This window comes from Eucyclogobius newberryi, unplaced genomic scaffold (assembly GCF_026437365.1).
Source record: "Eucyclogobius newberryi isolate DKJ021-1_F unplaced genomic scaffold, fEucNew1.0.hap1 SCAF_20, whole genome shotgun sequence".
Taxonomy (NCBI): domain Eukaryota; kingdom Metazoa; phylum Chordata; class Actinopteri; order Gobiiformes; family Gobiidae; genus Eucyclogobius; species Eucyclogobius newberryi.
Window position 1 is genome coordinate 1,231,415 of NW_027315835.1, and position 25,022 is coordinate 1,256,436.

A 25,022-nucleotide genomic window follows, 5' to 3' on the forward strand; every position below is an offset into this window, starting at 1 on the left:
TATACACGAGAGAACACACACAATTATACACGAGAGAACACACACACTTATACACGAGAGCACACACACACTTATACACGAGAGAACACACACGCACTTATACACGAGAGAACACACACACTTATACACGAGAGCACACACACACTTATACACGAGAGAACACACACACAATTATACACGAGAGAACACACACACTTATACACGAGAGCACACACACACTTATACACGAGAGCACACACACACTTATACACGAGAGCACACACACACACACACACACACACACACACTTATACACGAGAGCGCACACGCACACACGAGAGCGCACACACGCACGCAAACGCGCGCACACACGCACACGCACACACACACACACCTTTGAAGGTCTCGTCTGGACTCTTCAGGTCTTGGATGAACTGGGACAGAACCGGGACCAGGACCAGACTTTGCTCCACCTGTCCATCACTCTGCAGGTACAGAGCCAGCCAATCAGAGAAGGAGGAGGAGGGATCAAGGGCCAGGCCTAAAACAGGCTCCTGAGACAAGAGAAACAAGGTCTGAACCAGGTCTGAACCAGGTCTGAACCAGGTCTAAACCAGGTCTAAACCAGGACTAAACCAGCTCTAAACAAGGTCTAAACCAGGTCTGAACCAGGTCTGAACCAGGTCTGAACCAGGTCTGAACCAGGTCTGAACCAGGTCTGAACCAGGTCCTGTTGTTACCTGTGGGTGCTCTCTGCCTGTCTCCAGCAGGTGGCGCTCTATGGCTCTGTAAACGCGGCGCGCTGTGAGCAGGTGGTGTGTGTCGGTCAGACTCCTCAGACCCAGGACCAGAGTCTGGACCAGGACCAGGAGCGGGGTCTGGTCCGGACCAGAACCAGAACCGGACTGAGACAGGGACTCGACGCAGGAGCAGAGAGAGTCCAGCTGAAACACACAGTTCACACGATTCTTCATAAACCCGATCTAAATCCAGAACAGTGTCCGAAAGAAACAAAAACACCACACAAAACCAGTGCCGTGCAGCGATAAACAGGAAGCGGCTGTTGCTAACGTGCTTTGCTAGCTTTGTGTTGCTAAGACTGAATATAAATTAGCGTCAAACTCACAGTGTGTCTCCCTGATTGGCAGTCAGTGCTTGTGGGCGCGGTTAAACTCACTGTGTGTCTCTCTGATTGGCCGACAGTGCTTGTGGGCGAGGTTAAACTCACTGTGTGTCTCCTGCTGAAAGTCTCCATGTTCTGGATGTTTCTGCTCAGAGTGGAGATCAGAGTCTGGACCAGAACCAGAACCTGGTCTGGACCTGGGTCTGGACTGGACTTCAGCGCCGCCTCCAGGTCTGAGAGGGACAAGAAAGACAAAGATATTTCAACCATTTTAGATGAATTGTGTGTGATGTTTGAGACATCTTTATCTGTCCACGTCAAACCACACACTTTAACTAAATAAAGGCCGTTTTGTGGGACGGTCTTGTGGGACGGTCTTGTGGGACGGTCTTGTGGGAGGGTCTTGTGGGAGGGTCTTGTGGGAGGGTCTTGTGTGGGACGGTTGTGCGGGACGGTTGTGTGGGACGGTCTTGTGGTACGGTCTTGTGGGAGGGTCTTGTGTGGGACGGTTGTGTGGGACGGTCTTGTGGGAGGGTCTTGTGTGGGACGGTCGTGTGGGACGGTCTTGTGGGACGGTCTTGTGGGAGGGTCTTGTGGGAGGGTCTTGTGGGAGGGTCTTGTGTGGGACGGTTGTGTGGGACGGTTGTGTGGGACGGTTGTGTGGGACGGTCTTGTGGTACGGTCGTGTGGGACGGTTGTGTGGGACGGTCTTGTGGGACGGTCGTGTGGGAGGGTCTTGTGTGGGACGGTTGTGCGGGACGGTTGTGTGGGACGGTCTTGTGGTACGGTCTTGTGGGAGGGTCTTGTGTGGGACGGTTGTGTGGGACGGTCTTGTGGGAGGGTCTTGTGTGGGACGGTCGTGTGGGACGGTCGTGTGGGACGGTCGTGTGGGACGGTCTTGTGGGACGGTCTTGTGTGGGACGGTTGTGTGGGACGGTTGTGTGGGACGGTTGTGTGGGACGGTCTTGTGGTACGGTCGTGTGGGACGGTTGTGTGGGACGGTCTTGTGGTACGGTCGTGTGGGAGGGTCTTGTGTGGGACGGTTGTGCGGGACGGTTGTGTGGGACGGTCTTGTGGTACGGTCGTGTGGGAGGGTCTTGTGTGGGACGGTTGTGCGGGACGGTTGTGTGGGACGGTCTTGTGGGAGGGTCTTGTGTGGGACGGTCGTGTGGGACGGTCGTGTGGGACGGTCTTGTGGGACGGTCTTGTGGGACGGTTGTGTGGGACGGTTGTGTGGGACGGTCGTGTAGGACGGTTGTGTGGGACGCTTTCAGAGCTCGTACCTGATCTCCATCCCGCCGTGAGCGGGTGCTGCTGGACCACCTGACTCTGGGACAGACTCAGACACAGTTTGAACCGGGCGGAGTCTGAAGTCCCTGAAGGCACGAGGAGGGGGAGGAGCCTGAAGAGCAGCCGGTCCGAGTCAGACTGTCCCAGGGCAGCTACGGCCAGCAAACGCACCGCCTCCGACAGGACGGGACACCTACAGGAGGACAGAGGCACTGCACGTGAAAAGATATCAAAAACAGTAAATGAAGATGGAGCTAAACTTAAGAAGGCGACCTAGAGGCCAGCGCGTGTACTACAGCACCACCTAGAGGCCAGCACGTGTACTACAGCACCACCTAGAGGCCAGCACGTGTACTACAGCTCCACCTAGAGGCCAGCACGTGTACTACAGGACCACCTAGAGGCCAGCACGTGTACTACAGCACCACCTAGAGGCCAGCACGTGTACTACAGCTCCACCTAGAGGCCAGCACGTGTACTACAGGACCACCTAGAGGCCAGCACGTGTACTACAGCACCACCTAGAGGCCAGCACGTGTACTACAGCTCCACCTAGAGGCCAGCACGTGTACTACAGGACCACCTAGAGGCCAGCACGTGTACTACAGCACCACCTAGAAGCCAGCACGTGTACTACAGGACCACCTAGAGGCCAGCACGTGTACTACAGCGCCACCTAGAGGCCAGCACGTGTACTACAGGACCACCTAGAGGCCAGCACGTGTACTACAGCACCACCTAGAGGCCAGCACGTGTACTACAGCACCACCTAGAAGCCAGCACGTGTACTACAGCACCACCTAGAGGCCAGCACGTGTACTACAGCACCACCTAGAGGCCAGCACGTGTACTACAGCACCACCTAGAGGCCAGCACGTGTACTACAGCACCACCTAGAAGCCAGCACGTGTACTACAGCACCACCTAGAGGCCAGCACGTGTACTACAGCACCACCTAGAGGCCAGCACGTGTACTACAGGACCACCTAGAGGCCAGCACGTGTACTACAGCTCCACCTAGAGGCCAGCACGTGTACTACAGGACCACCTAGAGGCCAGCACGTGTACTACAGCACCACCTAGAGGCCAGCACGTGTACTACAGGACCACCTAGAGGCCAGCACGTGTACTACAGCACCACCTAGAGGCCAGCACGTGTACTACAGCACCACCTAGAGGCCAGCACGTGTACTACAGCACCACCTAGAAGCCAGCACGTGTACTACAGCACCACCTAGAGGCCAGCGCGTGTACTACAGCACCACCTAGAGGCCAGCGCGTGTACTACAGCTCCACCTAGAGGCCAGCACGTGTACTACAGCACCACCTAGAGGCCAGCACGTGTACTACAGCTCCACCTAGAGGCCAGCACGTGTACTACAGCACCACCTAGAGGCCAGCACGTGTACTACAGCTCCACCTAGAGGCCAGCACGTGTACTACAGGACCACCTAGAGGCCGGCACGTGTACTACAGCTCCACCTAGAGGCCAGCACGTGTACTACAGGACCACCTAGAGGCCGGCACGTGTACTACAGCTCCACCTAGAGGCCAGCACGTGTACTACAGCACCACCTAGAGGCCAGCACGTGTACTACAGCACCACCTAGAGGCCAGCGCGTGTACTACAGCTCCACCTAGAGGCCAGCGCGTGTACTACAGCTCCACCTAGAGGCCAGCGCGTGTACTACAGCTCCACCTAGAGGCCAGCACGTGTACTACAGCTCCACCTAGAGGCCAGCACATGTACTACAGCACCACCTAGAGGCCAGCACGTGTACTACAGCAGAGTTCACTGACCAGTCCTGAGAGTAGGAAGCATGGGCTCTGTGCAGCAGGGACAGTAAAGACGAAACTGTCTCCTCGGGGTCCAGAGAGTCCTGAGAGTCCAGCATCAGCTGCAGAGAAGACAAAGAGAGGACACACTTTAGTTCAGTTTGTGTTCACGTGACATCATAGCGTTCTCTCCAGTTGAATCCTCAGGAGAACTCTGTGTCAGGGTCAGAGGTCAGATTTAGGGCAGTGTTGTATAATGTTAACAGCTCTTCAGACCTGCAGCAGCTCCAGAGCCGCAGACACCACGGAGGACTCATCGTCATGGAGACGCTCAAACACTGCAGACTTTACAAAGTCCTGATCCACGGACGCTCCCTGAACACAAGAACACACAGAAGAGTCAAACACACGCTCCACCCGGCCTCTAGAACCTAAACGTCTACGGAAAGAACGGGCCAACCAGAGCGGGCCGTGTCTAAAGCCGCTAGCGAGCCGCGGTGATGCTAACTGTTACAGTTCTTCAGGCGCTCTTTAGACGTTCTCTAGACTCTTGTTCTGTGCGGTCAGACGTTCTCTACAATGTTCCGTGCGGTCAGACGTTCTCTAGAATGTTCCTGCGGTCAGACGTTCTCTAGAATGTTCCTGCGGTCAGACGTTCTCTAGAATGTTCCGTGCGGTCAGACGTTCTCTAGAATGTTCCGTGTGGTCAGACGTTCTCTAGAATGTTCCGTGTGGTCAGACGTTCTCTAGAATGTTCCGTGTGGTCAGACGTTCTCTAGAATGTTGGGTGTGGTCAGACGTTGTGGTCACCTGTCCTGAGCAGAGCAGCTCTCGCAGCTTCTTCAAACCCAAGACTCTGACGCTCGACTGAGGATGATGCAGACTGAGCAGAAGAGACGAGTCTGAGTCTCCCACCACCTGAGAACAAACAAACATCAACATCTGAGGAACAAACAATCACACCATCTGAGGAACAAACAAACAAACATCAACAACAACAACATCTGAGGAACAAACATACAAACAAACAAACATCAACATCTGAGGAACAAACAATCACACCACCTGAGGAACAAACAAACAAACATCAACATCTGAGGAACAAACAATCACACCATCTGAGGAACAAACAAACAAACATCAACAACAACAACATCTGAGGAACAAACAAACATCAACATCTGAGGAACAAACAATCACACCACCTGAGGAACAAACAAACAAACATCAACCACAACATCTGAGGAACAAACAAACAACATCGGAGGAACAAACAAACAAACATCAACAACAACATCTGAGAAACAAACAAACATCCACAACAACATCGGAGGAACAAACAAACAAACATCCACAACAACATCGGAGGAAACAACAAACAAACATCCACAACAACATCGAAGGAGCAAACAAACAAACAAACAAACATCAACAACAACATTGGAAGAACAAACAAACATCAACCACACCACCTGAGGAACAAACAACAACAACATCTGAGGAACAAACAAACATCAACATCTGAGGAACAAACAACAACATCTGAGGAACAAACAAACAAACAAATATCCACAACAACATCGGAGGAACAAACAAACAAACAAACATCAACAACAACATTGGAGGAACAAACATCAACCACACCACCTGAGGAACAAACAACATCTGAGGAACAATCAAACAATCAACAACATCGAAGGAGCAAACAAACAAACAAACATCAACAACAACATTGGAAGAACAAACAAACATCAATCACACCACCTGAGGAACAAACAACATCTGAGGAACAATCAACAACACCTGAGGAACAAACAAACAAACATTAACAACACCTGCGGAACAAACATCAACAACAACAACAACTGAGGAACAAACAAACAACAACACCACCTGATGAACAAACATCAACAGCCACAGCACAAACAAACAAACAACAACAACAACATCTGCAGAGACGCACAAACAAACATCAACAACCACAGCACAAACAAACAAACAACAACAACCACAGCATCTGCAGACGCACGGTGACTTAAGGTGCAGTACCTGGAACTTCCCGCTGGTGGCAGAAAGAGACAGAAGCTGATGGAACAGAGGCTTCTGGACATCGTCCAGTTCAGACACACGAGACGAGAGCGTTCTGTCCAGAGACCAAGTGTATCTGTAACAACACACACACAACATTATATCTATACACACACAACATACAACACACAACATTATATCTGCACACAACACACATATCTGCACACACAACACACAACATTATAACTGCACACACAACACACATTATATCTATACACACACAACACACAACATTATATCTATACACACACAACATTATATCTGCACACACAACATTATATCTGCACACACAACACACAACATTATATCTATACACACACAACATTATATCTATACACACACAACATTATATCTGCACACACAACATTATATCTGCACACACAACACACAACATTATATCTATACACACACAACACACAACATTATATCTATACACACACAACATTATATCTGCACACACAACATTATATCTGCACACACAACACACATTATATCTATACACACACAACATTATATCTATACACACACAACACACAACATTATATCTGCACACACAACACACATTATATCTATACACACACAACATTATATCTATACACACACAACACACAACATTATATCTGCACACACAACACACATTATATCTATACACACACAACACACAACATTATATCTGCACACACAACACACAACATTATATCTGCACACACAACACACAACATTATATCTATACACACACAACACAACATTATATCTATACACACACAACACACAACATTATATCTGCACACACAACACACAACATTATATCTATACACACACAACACAACATTATATCTATACACACACAACACAACATTATATCTATACACACACAACACAACATTATATCTATACACACACAACACAACATTATATCTATACACACACAACACAACATTATATCTATACACACACAACACAACATTATATCTATACACACACAACACACAACATTATATCTGCACACACAACACACAACATTATATCTATACACACACAACACAACATTATATCTATACACACACAACACAACATTATATCTATACACACACAACACAACATTATATCTATACACACACAACACAACATTATATCTATACACACACAACACACATTATATCTGCACAAACACACAACATTGTATCTGCACACACACAACACACAACATTATATCTGCACACACAACACACAACACACAACATTATATCTGCACACACAACACACAACATTGTATCTGCACACACAACACACAACATTATATCTATACACAAACAACACACAACATTATATCTATACACACAACACACAACATTATATCTGCACACACACAACACACAACATTATATCTATACACACACAACACACAACATTATATCTATACACACAACACACAACATTATATCTGCACACACACAACACACAACATTATATCTATACACACACAACACACAACATTATATCTGCACACACACATGTCATTCACTTTGCTGCCAGTAGATGGAGCCATCAGTTCCTCACATGGGAAATGCCTGTGACTTTATCAAAGGTGTGTGCTCTAAAGGTGTGTGCTCTAAAGGTGTGTGCTCTAAAGGTGTGTGCTCTAAAGGTGTGTGCTCTAAAGGTGTGTGCTCTAAAGGTGTGTGTGCTCTAAAGGTGTGTGCTCTAAAGGTGTGTGTGCTCTAAAGGTGTGTGCTCTAAAGGTGTGTGTGCTCTAAAGGTGTTTGTTCTAAAGGTGTTTGTTCTAAAGGTGTGTGTGCTCTAAAGGTGTGTGTGCTCTAAAGGTGTTTGTTCTAAAGGTGTGTGCTCTAAAGGTGTGTGCTCTAAAGGTGTGTGTGCTCTAAAGGTGTGTGCTCTAAAGGTGTGTGTGCTCTAAAGGTGTTTGTTCTAAAGGTGTTTGTTCTAAAGGTGTGTGTGCTCTAAAGGTGTTTGTTCTAAAGGTGTTTGTTCTAAAGGTGTGTGTGCTCTAAAGGTGTGTGTGCTCTAAAGGTGTTTGTTCTAAAGGTGTTTGTTCTAAAGGTGTGTGTGCTCTAAAGGTGTTTGTTCTAAAGGTGTTTGTTCTAAAGGTGTGTGTGCTCTAAAGGTGTGTGTGCTCTAAAGGTGTTTGTTCTAAAGGTGTTTGTTCTAAAGGTGTGTGTGCTCTAAAGGTGTGTGTGCTCTAAAGGTGTTTGTTCTAAAGGTGTTTGTTCTAAAGGTGTGTGTGCTCTAAAGGTGTGCGTGCTCTAAAGGTGTGCGTGTTCTAAAGGTGTGTGGTCTAAAGGTGTGTGGTCTAAAGGTGTGTGCTCTAAAGGTGTGCGTGTTCTAAAGGTGTGTGGTCTAAAGGTGTGTGGTCTAAAGGTGTGTGCTCTAAAGGTGTGCGTGCTCTAAAGGTGTGCGTGTTCTAAAGGTGTGTGGTCTAAAGGTGTGTGATCTAAAGGTGTGTGGTCTAAAGGTGTTTGTTCTAAAGGTGTGTGTGCTCTAAAGGTGTGTGCTCTAAAGGTGTGTGGTCTAAAGGTGTGTGGTCTAAAGGTGTGCGTGCTCTAAAGGTGTGCGTGTTCTAAAGGTGTGTGGTCTAAAGGTGTGTGGTCTAAAGGTGTGTGCTCTAAAGGTGTGCGTGTTCTAAAGGTGTGTGGTCTAAAGGTGTGTGGTCTAAAGGTGTGTGGTCTAAAGGTGTGCGTGATCTAAAGGTGTGTGGTCTAAAGGTGTGTGTGTTCTAAAGGACTGACTTTGCCTCCAGGACTCGCAGCACGGGCAGCAGTCGCCGGTCCAGGTCCTCCAGAAGGTCCTGAGAACGCCCAGACTGTGACAAATACAGGTCCAGCAGCAGCCTGAGGGCGGGGCAGAGGGCGGGGCAGAGGGCGGGGCAGAGCGTGAGGTCACCAACACGTCATTAACACGCGTGTGCAGAAGAGCAAACGTGTAAAAGTGAGAGTTTGTACCGGGCCAGGGTCAGGTCCAGGTCAGAGGTCAAAGGAACACGGCTGAGAAGGTCCTGCAGGAGCTCAGCACAGGAAGTGGCTGCAGCACAGGAAGTGGCTGCAGCACAGGAAGTGGCTTCAGCCGAGTCTGAGACAAAACAACCGAGATTCACGTCATTACACCAAGAAGTAAGTCTAGTTCCTCTCCTCTTGAAGCCTTCAGAGGAACCAGAGGAACCAGAGGAACCAGTGGAACCAGTGGAACCAGTGGAACCAGTGGAACCAGAGGAACCAGAGGAACCAGGGGAACCAGTGGAACCAGGCGTGGGATTTACCTGAGCTGAAGCTGCACTTCATGAGGTGCGGCAGCAGGTGGCGCAGCAGAGGAGAAACATCATGAGTCTGAGCCATCGACTCCAGAGAAGAAGCCAGATCTGAGACCGAGACCAGACGGGACAGAGACCTGGAACAAGACCGGGTTTAGACCGGGTTTAGAGACCTGGAAAAAGACCGGGTTTAGACCGGGTTTAGAGACATGGAACAAGACCGGGTTTAGACCGGGTTTAGAGACCTGGAACGAGACCGGGTTTAGACCGGGTTTAGAGACCTGGAACAAGACCGGGTTTAGACCGGGTTTAGAGACATGGAACAAGACCGGGTTTAGACCGGGTTTAGAGACCTGGAACAAGACCGGGTTTAGACCGGGTTTAGAGACATGGAACAAGACCGGGTTTAGACCGGGTTTAGAGACCTGGAACAAGACCGGGTTTAGACCGGGTTTAGAGACCTGGAAAAAGACCGGGTTTAGACCGGGTTTAGAGACATGGAACAAGACCGGGTTTAGACCGGGTTTAGAGACCTGGAACAAGCCCGGGTTTAGAGCGAGTTCAGGGTGTTTAATCCAGGTCTAGTCCCGGTCTATTCCCGGTCTAGTCCAGGTCTAGTCCAGTTCTAGTCCAGGTCTAGTCCAGGTCTAGTCCAGGTCTAGTCCAGGTCTAGTCCAGGTTCTTACCTGTGCGTGGGTCCAGCGTGGTCCTGGTTCTGGAGCAGGACTATCAAAGCTCCCAGACTCTCTTGGACCAGGACTCGGTCTTTCAGGGACTTGCAGAGGATTCCACACAGAGACTGGACCAGAACTTTCTCCAGCGTCACCTTCACCGAAATCTGACACAGAACCATGAGGGCCGACGCCCTGAAGTCCACCAGCAACGCCCTGAGGCCCTGAGGAGAGAGCGGGTCAGACCAGGACTAAACCAGGACTAAACCGGGTCCAAACCGGGTCTAAACCAGGTCTAAACCGGGTCTAAACCAGGTCCAAACCGGGTCCAAACCGGGTCTAAACCGGGTCCAAACCAGGTCTAAACCAGGTCTAAACCGGGTCTAAACCAGGTCTAAACCAGGTCTAAACCAGGACTGAACCAGGTCTAAACCAGGTCCAAACCAGGTCCAAACCTGGTCTATACCGGGTCTAAACCAGGTCTAAACCAGGACTGAACCAGGTCTAAACCAGGTCCAAACCAGGTCCAAACCTGGTCTATACCGGGTCTAAACCAGGTCTAAACCAGGTCTAAACCAGGACTGACCTTCTGGATGTGGGGTAACAGTTTGGTGATGATTGCGTCTGTCACGACCTCGGCTGAATCTAGAGCTGAGACGATCGTCGAGGCGAAGAACGAGAAAATGACTCTGAGCTGAGAAGAACCTCCTCCAAAGTCTGAGAACGCCTGAACAAACAAACAAACGAATCTTCTCTTAAAGTCCTTTCTCTGACACCATCAGTAGTTTGTGACATTGAACACAGTTTCATGTGGACAGAACCAGTGATTACAGAGATATGACCCTGACCTCTGACCCTGAGAGTTCACCTGAACCAGATCAAACTAGAGGAATTTCACCAAGATTTGACCTGAACACAAACGGTCTCCTCACGGGTCTGAAGTGGGCCGAATGTGGGTCTAAAGTGGGTCTAAAGTGGGCCAGACTGAGCCAGACTCTTACCTGGATGGAGTCTTGGACCATGTTGCAGATGAAGTCCATGAAGCCCAGGTCTTTGTGACAGTGAGTGACCAGAGTGAGTCTGGACAGAGGGACACCAGGTTTCTGCAAACACAATGTACAGGCTTTAACTGAGAGAGCGCCCCCTGTGGGACACTACAGAGCGCCCCCCGCAGGACACTACAGATAGCCCCCTGTGGGACACTAGAGAGAGCCCCCTGTGGGACACTAGAGAGAGCCCCCTGTGGGACACTATAGAGAGCCCCCTGTGGGACACTACAGAGCGCCCCCTGCGGGACACTACAGATAGCCCCCTGTGGGACACTACAGAGAGCCCCCTGTGGGACACTACAGAGAGCCCCCTGCAGGACACTACAGAGCGCCCCCTGTGGGACACTAGAGAGAGCCCCCTGTGGGACACTACAGAGCGCCCCCTGTGGGACACTAGAGAGAGCCCCCTGTGGGACACTACAGAGCGCCCCCTGTGGGACACTACAGAGCGCCCCCCGCAGGACACTACAGATAGCCCCCTGTGGGACACTAGAGAGAGCCCCCTGTGGGACACTAGAGAGAGCCCCCTGTGGGACACTACAGAGCGCCCCCTGCGGGACACTACAGAGCGCCCCCCGCAGGACACTACAGATAGCCCCCTGTGGGACACTAGAGAGAGCCCCCTGTGGGACACTAGAGAGAGCCCCCTGTGGGACACTACAGATAGCCCCCTGTGGGACACTAGAGAGAGCCCCCTGTGGGACACTAGAGAGAGCCCCCTGTGGGACACTACAGAGAGCCCCCTGTGGGACACTACAGAGAGCCCCCTGCGGGACACTACAGAGCGCCCCCTGCGGGACACTACAGAGAGCCCCCTGCGGGACACTACAGAGAGCCCCCTGCGGGACACTACAGAGAGCGCTCCCTGCGGTTACCTGGAGACACGCCCCCTGCGGTTACCTGGAGACACGCCCCCTGCTGTTACCTGGAGACACGCCCCCTGCTGTTACCTGGAGACACGCCCCCTGCTGTTACCTGGAGACACGCCCCCTGCTGTTACCTGGAGACACGCCCCCTGCTGTTACCTGGAGACACGCCCCCTGCTGTTACCTGGAGACAGTGCAGCCAGTTCCACCTGCTGGTCGGCTCTTGGATGTTCAGGAGTTGAATGACTCTGACAAAGACTTTGGAGTCGTGAAAGGGAAGAACACAGGCCACCAGACGCTCCACGTTGTAAAGGTGAATGTGGAACCTGAAAGAGTCAAATCGAACCTGTCAGAACCCGGTCTAAACCAAGTCTAAACCAAGTCTAAACTCGGTCTAAACCCAGGTCTAAACCCAGGTCTAAGCCCGGTCTAAACCCAGGTCTAAGCCCGGTCTAAACCCTGGTCTAAACCCGGTCTAAGCGCCCGGGCTAAGCGCCCGGTCTAAGCGCCCGGCCTAAGCCCGGTCTAAGCCCGGCCCAAGCCCGGTCTAAACCCGGTCTAAGCAGGTCTAAGCCAGGTCTAAGCCCGGTCCCAGCCCGGTCTAAACCCGGTCCCAGCCCAGTCTAAACCCGGTCCCAGCCCAGTCTAAACCCGGTCTCAGCCCAGTCTAAACCCGGTCTCAGCCCAGTCTAAACCCGGTCTCAGCCCAGTCTAAACCCGGTCTCAGCCCAGTCTAAACCCGGTCTCAGCCCAGTCTAAACCCGGTCTCAGCCCAGTCTAAACCCGGTCTCAGCCCAGTCTAAACCCGGTCTCAGCCCGGTCTAAACCCGGTCTAAGCCCGGTCTAAGCCCGGTCTAAACCCGGTCTAAACCCGGTCTCAGCCCAGTACCTGTGGATGAGCCACTCCAGACACTTGTGAGTGGGCTTGAGGAGGAAATATGGACAGACTCGGGTCAGAAACAGAGCGATGTCTCGGTCCAGTTTGACGTTGGTTTCTTTGGACTGAACGCTGCGCTCCAACGTCACAGAAGAAGAACTGAACAGAGTCTGTTGGAACTCTGAGAGCGAGGGTTCAATTCCCAACAGCTCCTCCAGCCCCGTGCAACCTGAAGAAGAGAAGAAGAGAATGAGTGCAGCCTGAAGAAGGTGGAGCTAAAGTGTAGAAGGTGGAGCTAAAGTGTAGAAGGTGGAGCTAAAGTGTAGAAGGTGGAGCTAAAGTGTAGAAGGTGGAGCTAAAGTGTAGAAGGTGGAGCTAAAGTGTAGAAGGTGGAGCTAAAGCGTAGAAGGTGGAGCTAAAGTGTAGAAGGTGGAGCTAAAGCGTAGAAGGTGGAGCTAAAGCGTAGAAGGTGGAGCTAAAGTGTAGAAGGTGGAGCTAAAGTGTAGAAGGTGGAGCTAAAGTGTAGAAGGTGGAGCTAAAGCGTAGAAGGTGGAGCTAAAGCGTAGAAGGTGGAGCTAAAGTGTAGAAGGTGGAGCTAAAGTGTAGAAGGTGGAGCTAAAGTGTAGAAGGTGGAGCTAAAGCGTAGAAGGTGGAGCTAAAGCGTAGAAGGTGGAGCTAAAGCGTAGAAGGTGGAGCTAAAGTGTAGAAGGTGGAGCTAAAGTGTAGAAGGTGGAGCTAAAGCGTAGAAGGTGGAGCTAAAGCGTAGAAGGTGGAGCTAAAGCGTAGAAGGTGGAGCTAAAGCGTAGAAGGTGGAGCTAAAGCGTAGAAGGTGGAGCTAAAGCGTGAGGAGCACAAACCCAGAGCGTAGAAGGTGGAGCTAAAGCGTAGAAGGTGGAGCTAAAGCGTAGAAGGTGGAGCTAAAGCGTGAGGAGCACAAACCCAGAGCGTAGAAGGTGGAGCTAAAGCGTGAGGAGCACAAACCCAGAGCGTAGAAGGTGGAGCTAAAGCGTAGAAGGTGGAGCTAAAGCGTAGAAGGTGGAGCTAAAGTGTAGAAGGTGGAGCTAAAGCGTGAGGAGCACAAACCCAGAGTGTAGAAGGTGGAGCTAAAGCGTAGAAGGTGGAGCTAAAGCGTAGAAGGTGGAGCTAAAGTGTAGAAGGTGGAGCTAAAGCGTGAGGAGCACAAACCCAGAGCGTAGAAGGTGGAGCGGTCCATGGTGGCAGCATCTTTGGGCTCGAACAGTAAAGACGCCACATTTTTCCTGGTGAAAAGGTTTGGATCAGTCTGAGGCAACGCCAGACGCTTCAACTGCAGCGACAGAGACGTCATCTGAAACACGTGAAACACACGTGAAACACACGTGAAACACACGTGAAACACACATCATGTCATGGGGAGTCCTTCAGGGTGAACTGTCAATCACCGCCTAAGCCACGCGACGATATAAAAGGAGAAAGTTTTTAAAATGTACTTCACTGAAATGTGAAAAAATATATAAATATACACATTTGTCTCCCTCATTTTCTTTAAAGGCGGTATGGACGATTTTTCGGCGATTTGAGAACGCAGGCGGAAGTGCACATGCCACTCCCCCGTGCGCATGCCCCTCCCCCGTGCGCATGCCCCTCCCCCGTGCACATGCCACTCCCCCGTGCGCATGCCACTCCCCCGTGCACATGCCACTCCCCCGTGTGGACTGATACAACACACACGTGCGTTTGTTTATTAGCGCAACGGAGCGCATCACATCTCTCGTCTCCCGTAGATTTCTGTCCACTTCTGCGTCAGCTCGAACTGTCTTTCTCCGTCTTCATTTTGCCCCGTACACTGAGGGAACTATATTATGATAGATCCATGCGCTTAGGCACGCGGAAACGTGGGGACGAGCCTGACGCGGCTGCAGGTGAGCGACAGGTGCGTTTTATGATTGATACGTGGCAGGACAAATGATTTCTCCACGATATAAAAATTTGCTGAAAAAAATCGGCCATACCACCTTTAAGGAAAGAGAAACTACAGAAGATTTGTGATTGATGCAACAAACCTCATGGAAATGAAAGATAAATGTTTCAATATTACAATCTTAAACGTCGGACTCATAACTGTATTAAACAGGTGAAAATTCAGACTCAGTTTCCTCCTTAATTTATACATTTATAACTCTTAATATCAACATTTAATGAAAACAATTCAATAAGATAAGAGCCTTTATTTGTCCAAACAATGGGACATTTCAGAAATATATCAATAACTTTAACATAAGATCAGCAGAGGTCAGAGGTCAGAGGCTCTTAAAACCTGAATATCTCCCTTGTTTTGGGGATAATTATTACACTGGTTACCATTAGAGCTGGGTCGAAAAAATGTTGATTTTCCGATTTTTAATCGATTCGCATATTAATGACCGATTATCGATTCGTACGTCCAAATGTCGATTTTGTTTTTTTAACTAAAATTATTTTCTTCATTTCCCTCAGTGAACTTCAATCTACTTTCAAGAAAGATAATTCAGGACTCTGGATTCTCTTTCTTGAAGGTAGATTGACCCTTGACCTTTCATCAGTAACTACAATACTTGTAAGATTTGATGTTTAATATTGATATAATACTAGTTTTATTAATAATATGTTGCTTCTCTACACAGTCATGAAGTGAAGGAAACGCTTCAAATACATTTTTCATTTTTAATAACATTAACCCCCGGATCCAATCGGATGGGATATGAGAAATCGGAAAAAATCGATTTTGAAACGTAACAATCGGAATCGAATCGATTCTTGAAATTTGAATCGAAACCCAGCTCTAGTTACCATGGTTACGTTACCATGGTTACCATGGCCTTCCTGACCCTTTTGAATGAGAGTTATGAGCGTGAATGAGAGTTATTATGTGCGTGAATGAGAGTTATGTGCGTGAATGAGTTATGAGCGTGAATGAGTTATGAGCGTGAATGAGAGTTATGAGCGTGAATGAGTTATGAGCGTGAATGAGTTATGAGCGTGAATGAGTTATGAGCGTGAATGAGTTATGAGCGTGAATGAGAGTTATGAGCGTGAATGAGTTATGAGCGTGAATGAGTTATGAGCGTGAATGAGAGTTATGAGCGTGAATGAGTTATGAGCGTGAATGAGTTATGAGCGTGAATGAGAGTTATGTGCGTGAATGAGTTATGAGCGTGAATGAGAGTTATGTGCGTGAATGAGTTATGAGCGTGAATGAGTTATGAGCGTGAATGAGTTATGAGCGTGAATGAGTTATGTGCGTGAATGAGAGTTATGAGCGTGAATGAGAGTTATGAGCGTGAATGAGTTATGAGCGTGAATGAGTTATGAGCGTGAATGAGTTATGAGCGTGAATGAGAGTTATGTGCGTGAATGAGTTATGTGCGTGAATGAGAGTTATGTGCGTGAATGAGTTATGTGCGTGAATGAGTTATGAGCGTGAATGAGAGTTATGTGCGTGAATGAGAGTTATGTGCGTGAATGAGAGTTATTATGTGCGTGAATGAGAGTTATGTGCGTGAATGAGAGTTATGAGCGTGAATGAGAGTTATGTGCGTGAATGAGTTATGAGCGTGAATGAGTTATGAGCGTGAATGAGTTATGAGCGTGAATGAGAGTTATGTGCGTGAATGAGTTATGTGCGTGAATGAGAGTTATGTGCGTGAATGAGTTATGTGCGTGAATGAGTTATGAGCGTGAATGAGAGTTATGTGCGTGAATGAGAGTTATGTGCGTGAATGAGAGTTATTATGTGCGTGAATGAGAGTTATGAGCGTGAATGAGAGTTATGAGCGTGAATGAGTTATGAGCGTGAATGAGAGTTATTATGTGCGTGAATGAGAGTTATTATGTGCGTGAATGAGAGTTATGAGCGTGAATGAGAGTTATTATGTGCGTGAATGAGTTATGTGCGTGAATGAGAGTTATTATGTGCGTGAATGAGAGTTATTATGTGCGTGAATGAGAGTTATTATGAGCGTGAATGAGAGTTATGTGCGTGAATGAGAGTTATTATGTGCGTGAATGAGAGTTATTATGAGCGTGAATGAGAGTTATTATGAGCGTGAATGAGAGTTATGTGCGTGAATGAGAGTTATGAGCGTGAATGAGAGTTATTATGTGCGTGAATGAGAGTTATGAGCGTGAATGAGAGTTATGTGCGTGAATGAGAGTTATTATGTGCGTGAATGAGAGTTATTATGTGCGTGAATGAGAGTTATGAGCGTGAATGAGAGTTATGTGCGTGAATGAGAGTTATTATGAGCGTGAATGAGAGTTATTATGTGCGTGAATGAGAGTTATGTGCGTGAATGAGAGTTATGAGCGTGAATGAGAGTTATTATGTGCGTGAATGAGAGTTATTATGTGCGTGAATGAGAGTTATGAGCGTGAATGAGAGTTATTATGTGCGTGAATGAGAGTTATGAGCGTGAATGAGAGTTATTATGTGCGTGAATGAGAGTTATGAGCGTGAATGAGAGTTATGTGCGTGAATGAGAGTTATGAGCGTGAATGAGAGTTATTATGTGCGTGAATGAGAGTTATGAGCGTGAATGAGTTATGAGCGTGAATGAGAGTTATTATGTGCGTGAATGAGAGTTATTATGTGCGTGAATGAGAGTTATTATGTGCGTGAATGAGAGTTATGTGCGTGAATGAGAGTTATTATGTGCGTGAATGAGAGTTATTATGTGCGTGAATGAGAGTTATTATGTGCGTGAATGAGAGTTATTATGTGCGTGAATGAGAGTTATTATGTGCGTGAATGAGAGTTATTATGTGCGTGAATGAGAGTTATGTGCGTGAATGAGAGTTATTATGTGCGTGAATGAGAGTTATGAGCGTGAATGAGTTATGTGCGTGAATGAGAGTTATTATGTGCGTGAATGAGAGTTATTATGTGCGTGAATGAGAGTTATTATGAGCGTGAATGAGTTATGAGCGTGAATGAGTTATGAGCGTGAATGAGAGTTATGTGCGTGAATGAGAGTTATGTGCGTGAATGAGAGTTATGTGCGTGAATGAGAGTTATGAGCGTGAATGAGAGTTATTATGTGCGTGAATGAGAGTTATGAGCGTGAATGAGAGTTATTATGTGCGTGAATGAGTTATGAGCGTGAATGAGTTATGAGCGTGAATGAGTTATGAGCGTGAATGAGAGTTATGTGTGTGAATGAGTTATGTGCGTGAATGAGTTATGTGCGTGAATGAGAGTTATGTGCGTGAATGAGAGTTATGAGCGTGAATGAGTTATGAGCGTGAATGAGAGTTATTATGTGCGTGAATGAGTTATGAGCGTGAATGAGAGTTATGAGCGTGAATGAGAGTTATTATGTGCGTGAATGAGAGTTATGTGCGTGAATGAGTTATGAGCGTGAATGAGTTATGAGCGTGAATGAGAGTTATGAGCGTGAATGAGTTATGAGCGTGAATGAGTTATGAGCGTGAATGAGTTATGAGCGTGAATGAGTTATGAGCGTGAATGAGAGTTATGAGCGTGAATGAGTTATGAGCGTGAATGAGTTATGAGCGTGAATGAGTTATGAGCGTGAATGAGAGTTATGTGCGTGAATGAGTTATGAGCGTGAATGAGTTATGAGCGTGAATGAGAGTTATGAGCGTGAATGAGTTATGAGCGTGAATGAGTTATGAGCGTGAATGAGTTATGAGCGTGAATGAGAGTTATGAGCGTGAATGAGTTATGTGCGTGAATGAGTTATGAGCGTGAATGAGTTATGAGCGTGAATGAGTTATGAGCGTGAATGAGAGTTATGTGCGTGAATGAGTTATGAGCGTGAATGAGAGTTATGTGCGTGAATGAGTTATGAGCGTGAATGAGTTATGAGCGTGAATGAGTTATGAGCGTGAATGAGTTATGTGCGTGAATGAGAGTTATGAGCGTGAATGAGAGTTATGAGCGTGAATGAGAGTTATGTGCGTGAATGAGTTATGAGCGTGAATGAGTTATGAGCGTGAATGAGTTATGAGCGTGAATGAGAGTTATGTGCGTGAATGAGTTATGAGCGTGAATGAGAGTTATTATGTGCGTGAATGAGAGTTATGTGCGTGAATGAGTTATGTGCGTGAATGAGAGTTATGAGCGTGAATGAGAGTTATGTGCGTGAATGAGTTATGAGCGTGAATGAGTTATGAGCGTGAATGAGTTATGAGCGTGAATGAGAGTTATGTGCGTGAATGAGTTATGTGCGTGAATGAGAGTTATGTGCGTGAATGAGTTATGTGCGTGAATGAGTTATGAGCGTGAATGAGAGTTATGTGCGTGAATGAGAGTTATGTGCGTGAATGAGTTATGTGCGTGAATGAGTTATGAGCGTGAATGAGTTATGAGCGTGAATGAGTTATGAGCGTGAATGAGAGTTATGTGCGTGAATGAGTTATGAGCGTGAATGAGAGTTATGAGCGTGAATGAGAGTTATGTGCGTGAATGAGTTATGAGCGTGAATGAGTTATGAGCGTGAATGAGTTATGAGCGTGAATGAGAGTTATGAGCGTGAATGAGAGTTATGTGCGTGAATGAGAGTTATGTGCGTGAATGAGAGTTATGTGCGTGAATGAGTTATGTGCGTGAATGAGAGTTATGAGCGTGAATGAGAGTTATGTGCGTGAATGAGAGTTATGTGCGTGAATGAGTTATGTGCGTGAATGAGTTATGTGCGTGAATGAGTTATGTGCGTGAATGAGTTATGTGCGTGAATGAGTTATGTGCGTGAATGAGTTATGTGCGTGAATGAGAGTTATGTGCGTGAATGAGAGTTATGTGCGTGAATGAGAGTTATGAGCGTGAATGAGTTATGAGCGTGAATGAGAGTTATTATGTGCGTGAATGAGAGTTATTATGTGCGTGAATGAGAGTTATGTGCGTGAATGAGAGTTATTATGTGCGTGAATGAGTTATGTGCGTGAATGAGAGTTATTATGTGCGTGAATGAGAGTTATTATGTGCGTGAATGAGAGTTATTATGTGCGTGAATGAGAGTTATTATGTGCGTGAATGAGTTATGAGCGTGAATGAGAGTTATTATGTGCGTGAATGAGAGTTATTATGTGCGTGAATGAGAGTTATTATGTGCGTGAATGAGAGTTATGAGCGTGAATGAGAGTTATGTGCGTGAATGAGAGTTATGTGCGTGAATGAGAGTTATGTGCGTGAATGAGAGTTATTATGTGCGTGAATGAGAGTTATTATGTGCGTGAATGAGAGTTATTATGTGCGTGAATGAGTTATGTGCGTGAATGAGAGTTATTATGTGCGTGAATGAGAGTTATTATGTGCGTGAATGAGAGTTATTATGTGCGTGAATGAGAGTTATTATGTGCGTGAATGAGTTATGAGCGTGAATGAGAGTTATTATGTGCGTGAATGAGAGTTATTATGTGCGTGAATGAGAGTTATTATGAGCGTGAATGAGAGTTATGTGCGTGAATGAGAGTTATGTGCGTGAATGAGTTATGAGCGTGAATGAGAGTTATTATGTGCGTGAATGAGAGTTATGAGCGTGAATGAGAGTTATGTGCGTGAATGAGAGTTATGTGCGTGAATGAGTTATGAGCGTGAATGAGAGTTATTATGTGCGTGAATGAGAGTTATGTGCGTGAATGAGAGTTATGAGCGTGAATGAGAGTTATTATGTGCGTGAATGAGAGTTATTATGTGCGTGAATGAGTTATGAGCGTGAATGAGTTATGAGCGTGAATGAGTTATGAGCGTGAATGAGAGTTATGTGCGTGAATGAGAGTTATGTGCGTGAATGAGAGTTCTTATGTGCGTGAATGAGAGTTATGTGCGTGAATGAGAGTTATGAGCGTGAATGAGTTATGAGCGTGAATGAGAGTTATTATGTGCGTGAATGAGAGTTATGAGCGTGAATGAGAGTTATTATGTGCGTGAATGAGAGTTATTATGTGCGTGAATGAGAGTTATGAGCGTGAATGAGAGTTATTATGTGCGTGAATGAGAGTTATTATGTGCGTGAATGAGAGTTATGAGCGTGAATGAGAGTTATTATGTGCGTGAATGAGAGTTATTATGTGCGTGAATGAGAGTTATTATGTGCGTGAATGAGAGTTATTATGTGCGTGAATGAGAGTTATTATGTGCGTGAATGAGAGTTATTATGTGCGTGAATGAGAGTTATTATGTGCGTGAATGAGAGTTATTATGTGCGTGAATGAGAGTTATGAGCGTGAATGAGAGTTATGAGCGTGAATGAGAGTTATTATGTGCGTGAAAGAGTTATGAGCGTGAATGAGTTATGAGCGTGAATGAGAGTTATGTGCGTGAATGAGAGTTATGTGCGTGAATGAGAGTTATGAGCGTGAATGAGAGTTATGAGCGTGAATGAGAGTTTTTATGTGCGTGAATGAGAGTTATGTGCGTGAATGAGAGTTATGAGCGTGAATGAGAGTTATTATGTGCGTGAATGAGAGTTATGAGCGTGAATGAGAGTTATTATGTGCGTGAATGAGAGTTATGAGCGTGAATGAGAGTTATTATGTGCGTGAATGAGAGTTATGAGCGTGAATGAGAGTTATTATGTGCGTGAATGAGAGTTATGAGCGTGAATGAGAGTTATTATGTGCGTGAATGAGTTATGAGCGTGAATGAGTTATGTGCGTGAATGAGAGTTATGTGCGTGAATGAGAGTTATGTGCGTGAATGAGAGTTATGTGCGTGAATGAGAGTTATGAGCGTGAATGAGTTATGTGCGTGAATGAGAGTTATGTGCGTGAATGAGAGTTATGAGCGTGAATGAGTTATGAGCGTGAATGAGAGTTATGTGCGTGAATGAGAGTTATTATGTGCGTGAATGAGTTATGAGCGTGAATGAGAGTTATGAGCGTGAATGAGAGTTATTATGTGCGTGAATGAGTTATGTGCGTGAATGAGAGTTATTATGTGCGTGAATGAGAGTTATTATGTGCGTGAATGAGAGTTATTATGTGCGTGAATGAGAGTTATGTGCGTGAATGAGAGTTATGAGCGTGAATGAGAGTTATTATGTGCGTGAATGAGAGTTATTATGAGCGTGAATGAGTTATGAGCGTGAATGAGAGTTATTATGTGCGTGAATGAGTTATGAGCGTGAATGAGAGTTATTATGTGCGTGAATGAGAGTTATTATGTGCGTGAATGAGAGTTATTATGTGCGTGAATGAGAGTTATGTGCGTGAATGAGAGTTATTATGTGCGTGAATGAGAGTTATGAGCGTGAATGAGAGTTATGAGCGTGAATGAGAGTTATTATGTGCGTGAATGAGAGTTATTATGAGCGTGAATGAGAGTTATTATGTGCGTGAATGAGAGTTATTATGTGCGTGAATGAGAGTTATTATGTGCGTGAATGAGTTATGAGCGTGAATGAGTTATGTGCGTGAATGAGTTATGAGCGTGAATGAGTTATGAGCGTGAATGAGAGTTATGTGCGTGAATGAGTTATGAGCGTGAATGAGTTATGTGCGTGAATGAGTTATGTGCGTGAATGAGAGTTATGAGCGTGAATGAGAGTTATGAGCGTGAATGAGAGTTATGAGCGTGAATGAGAGTTATGAGCGTGAATGAGAGTTATTATGTGCGTGAATGAGAGTTATTATGTGCGTGAATGAGAGTTATTATGTGCGTGAATGAGAGTTATTATGTGCGTGAATGAGTTATGAGCGTGAATGAGAGTTATTATGTGCGTGAATGAGAGTTATTATGTGCGTGAATGAGAGTTATTATGTGCGTGAATGAGAGTTATGAGCGTGAATGAGTTATGAGCGTGAATGAGTTATGAGCGTGAATGAGAGTTATTATGTGCGTGAATGAGAGTTATGAGCGTGAATGAGAGTTATTATGTGCGTGAATGAGAGTTATGAGCGTGAATGAGAGTTATTATGTGCGTGAATGAGAGTTATGAGCGTGAATGAGAGTTATTATGTGCGTGAATGAGAGTTATGAGCGTGAATGAGAGTTATTATGTGCGTGAATGAGAGTTATGAGCGTGAATGAGAGTTATTATGTGCGTGAATGAGTTATGAGCGTGAATGAGTTATGAGCGTGAATGAGTTATGAGCGTGAATGAGAGTTATGTGCGTGAATGAGTTATGTGCGTGAATGAGAGTTATGTGCGTGAATGAGTTATGAGCGTGAATGAGTTATGAGCGTGAATGAGAGTTATGAGCGTGAATGAGTTATGAGCGTGAATGAGTTATGAGCGTGAATGAGTTATGAGCGTGAATGAGTTATGAGCGTGAATGAGAGTTATGAGCGTGAATGAGTTATGAGCGTGAATGAGTTATGAGCGTGAATGAGTTATGAGCGTGAATGAGAGTTATGTGCGTGAATGAGTTATGAGCGTGAATGAGTTATGAGCGTGAATGAGAGTTATGAGCGTGAATGAGTTATGAGCGTGAATGAGTTATGAGCGTGAATGAGTTATGAGCGTGAATGAGTTATGAGCGTGAATGAGAGTTATGAGCGTGAATGAGTTATGTGCGTGAATGAGTTATGAGCGTGAATGAGTTATGAGCGTGAATGAGTTATGAGCATGAATGAGAGTTATGTGCGTGAATGAGTTATGAGCGTGAATGAGTTATGTGCGTGAATGAGTTATGAGCGTGAATGAGTTATGAGCGTGAATGAGTTATGAGCGTGAATGAGTTATGTGCGTGAATGAGAGTTATGAGCGTGAATGAGAGTTATGAGCGTGAATGAGAGTTATGTGCGTGAATGAGTTATGAGCGTGAATGAGTTATGAGCGTGAATGGGTTATGAGCGTGAATGAGAGTTATGTGCGTGAATGAGTTATGAGCGTGAATGAGAGTTATTATGTGCGTGAATGAGAGTTATGTGCGTGAATGAGTTATGTGCGTGAATGAGAGTTATGTGCGTGAATGAGTTATGAGCGTGAATGAGTTATGAGCGTGAATGAGTTATGAGCGTGAATGAGAGTTATGTGCGTGAATGAGTTATGTGCGTGAATGAGAGTTATGTGCGTGAATGAGTTATGTGCGTGAATGAGTTATGAGCGTGAATGAGAGTTATGTGCGTGAATGAGTTATGTGCGTGAATGAGTTATGTGCGTGAATGAGTTATGTGCGTGAATGAGTTATGTGCGTGAATGAGTTATGTGCGTGAATGAGTTATGTGCGTGAATGAGAGTTATGTGCGTGAATGAGAGTTATGAGCGTGAATGAGAGTTATGAGCGTGAATGAGAGTTATGAGCGTGAATGAGTTATGAGCGTGAATGAGAGTTATTATGTGCGTGAATGAGAGTTATTATGTGCGTGAATGAGAGTTATTATGTGCGTGAATGAGAGTTATGTGCGTGAATGAGAGTTATTATGTGCGTGAATGAGTTATGTGCGTGAATGAGAGTTATTATGTGCGTGAATGAGAGTTATTATGTGCGTGAATGAGAGTTATTATGTGCGTGAATGAGTTATGAGCGTGAATGAGAGTTATTATGTGCGTGAATGAGAGTTATTATGTGCGTGAATGAGAGTTATTATGAGCGTGAATGAGAGTTATGTGCGTGAATGAGAGTTATGTGCGTGAATGAGTTATGAGCGTGAATGAGAGTTATGTGCGTGAATGAGAGTTATTATGTGCTTGAATGAGAGTTATGTGCGTGAATGAGTTATGAGCGTGAATGAGAGTTATTATGTGCGTGAATGAGAGTTATGTGCGTGAATGAGAGTTATGAGCGTGAATGAGAGTTATTATGTGCGTGAATGAGAGTTATGAGCGTGAATGAGTTATGAGCGTGAATGAGAGTTATTATGTGCGTGAATGAGAGTTATGAGCGTGAATGAGAGTTATTATGTGCGTGAATGAGAGTTATTATGTGCGTGAATGAGAGTTATGAGCGTGAATGAGAGTTATTATGTGCGTGAATGAGTTATGAGCGTGAATGAGTTATGAGCGTGAATGAGAGTTATGTGCGTGAATGAGAGTTATGTGCGTGAATGAGAGTTCTTATGTGCGTGAATGAGTTATGAGCGTGAATGAGAGTTATTATGTGCGTGAATGAGAGTTATG

The 25,022-nt window shown here is 46.2% G+C and overlaps 1 protein-coding gene across 1 annotated transcript in view; it reads right to left on the bottom strand.

Moving 5' to 3' along the window:
- The window catches only part of heatr1 (HEAT repeat containing 1), a 60,307-nt gene that overhangs the window by 25,996 nt on the left and 9,289 nt on the right, over window positions 1-25,022 (bottom strand). The window contains exons 2-18 of the mRNA XM_072455664.1: window positions 14,167-14,308; window positions 12,994-13,210; window positions 12,289-12,430; window positions 11,191-11,292; window positions 10,776-10,916; window positions 10,205-10,413; window positions 9,528-9,655; window positions 9,214-9,340; window positions 9,001-9,102; window positions 6,218-6,332; window positions 4,979-5,086; window positions 4,445-4,543; window positions 4,193-4,290; window positions 2,386-2,585; window positions 1,208-1,335; window positions 720-923; window positions 374-533 (exon numbers count right to left, since the gene is read on the bottom strand). Of these exons, the coding sequence (XP_072311765.1) occupies window positions 374-533; window positions 720-923; window positions 1,208-1,335; window positions 2,386-2,585; window positions 4,193-4,290; window positions 4,445-4,543; window positions 4,979-5,086; window positions 6,218-6,332; window positions 9,001-9,102; window positions 9,214-9,340; window positions 9,528-9,655; window positions 10,205-10,413; window positions 10,776-10,916; window positions 11,191-11,292; window positions 12,289-12,430; window positions 12,994-13,210; window positions 14,167-14,308 (2,422 nt within the window). The remainder of the gene's footprint in view (window positions 1-373; window positions 534-719; window positions 924-1,207; window positions 1,336-2,385; window positions 2,586-4,192; window positions 4,291-4,444; window positions 4,544-4,978; window positions 5,087-6,217; window positions 6,333-9,000; window positions 9,103-9,213; window positions 9,341-9,527; window positions 9,656-10,204; window positions 10,414-10,775; window positions 10,917-11,190; window positions 11,293-12,288; window positions 12,431-12,993; window positions 13,211-14,166; window positions 14,309-25,022) is intronic.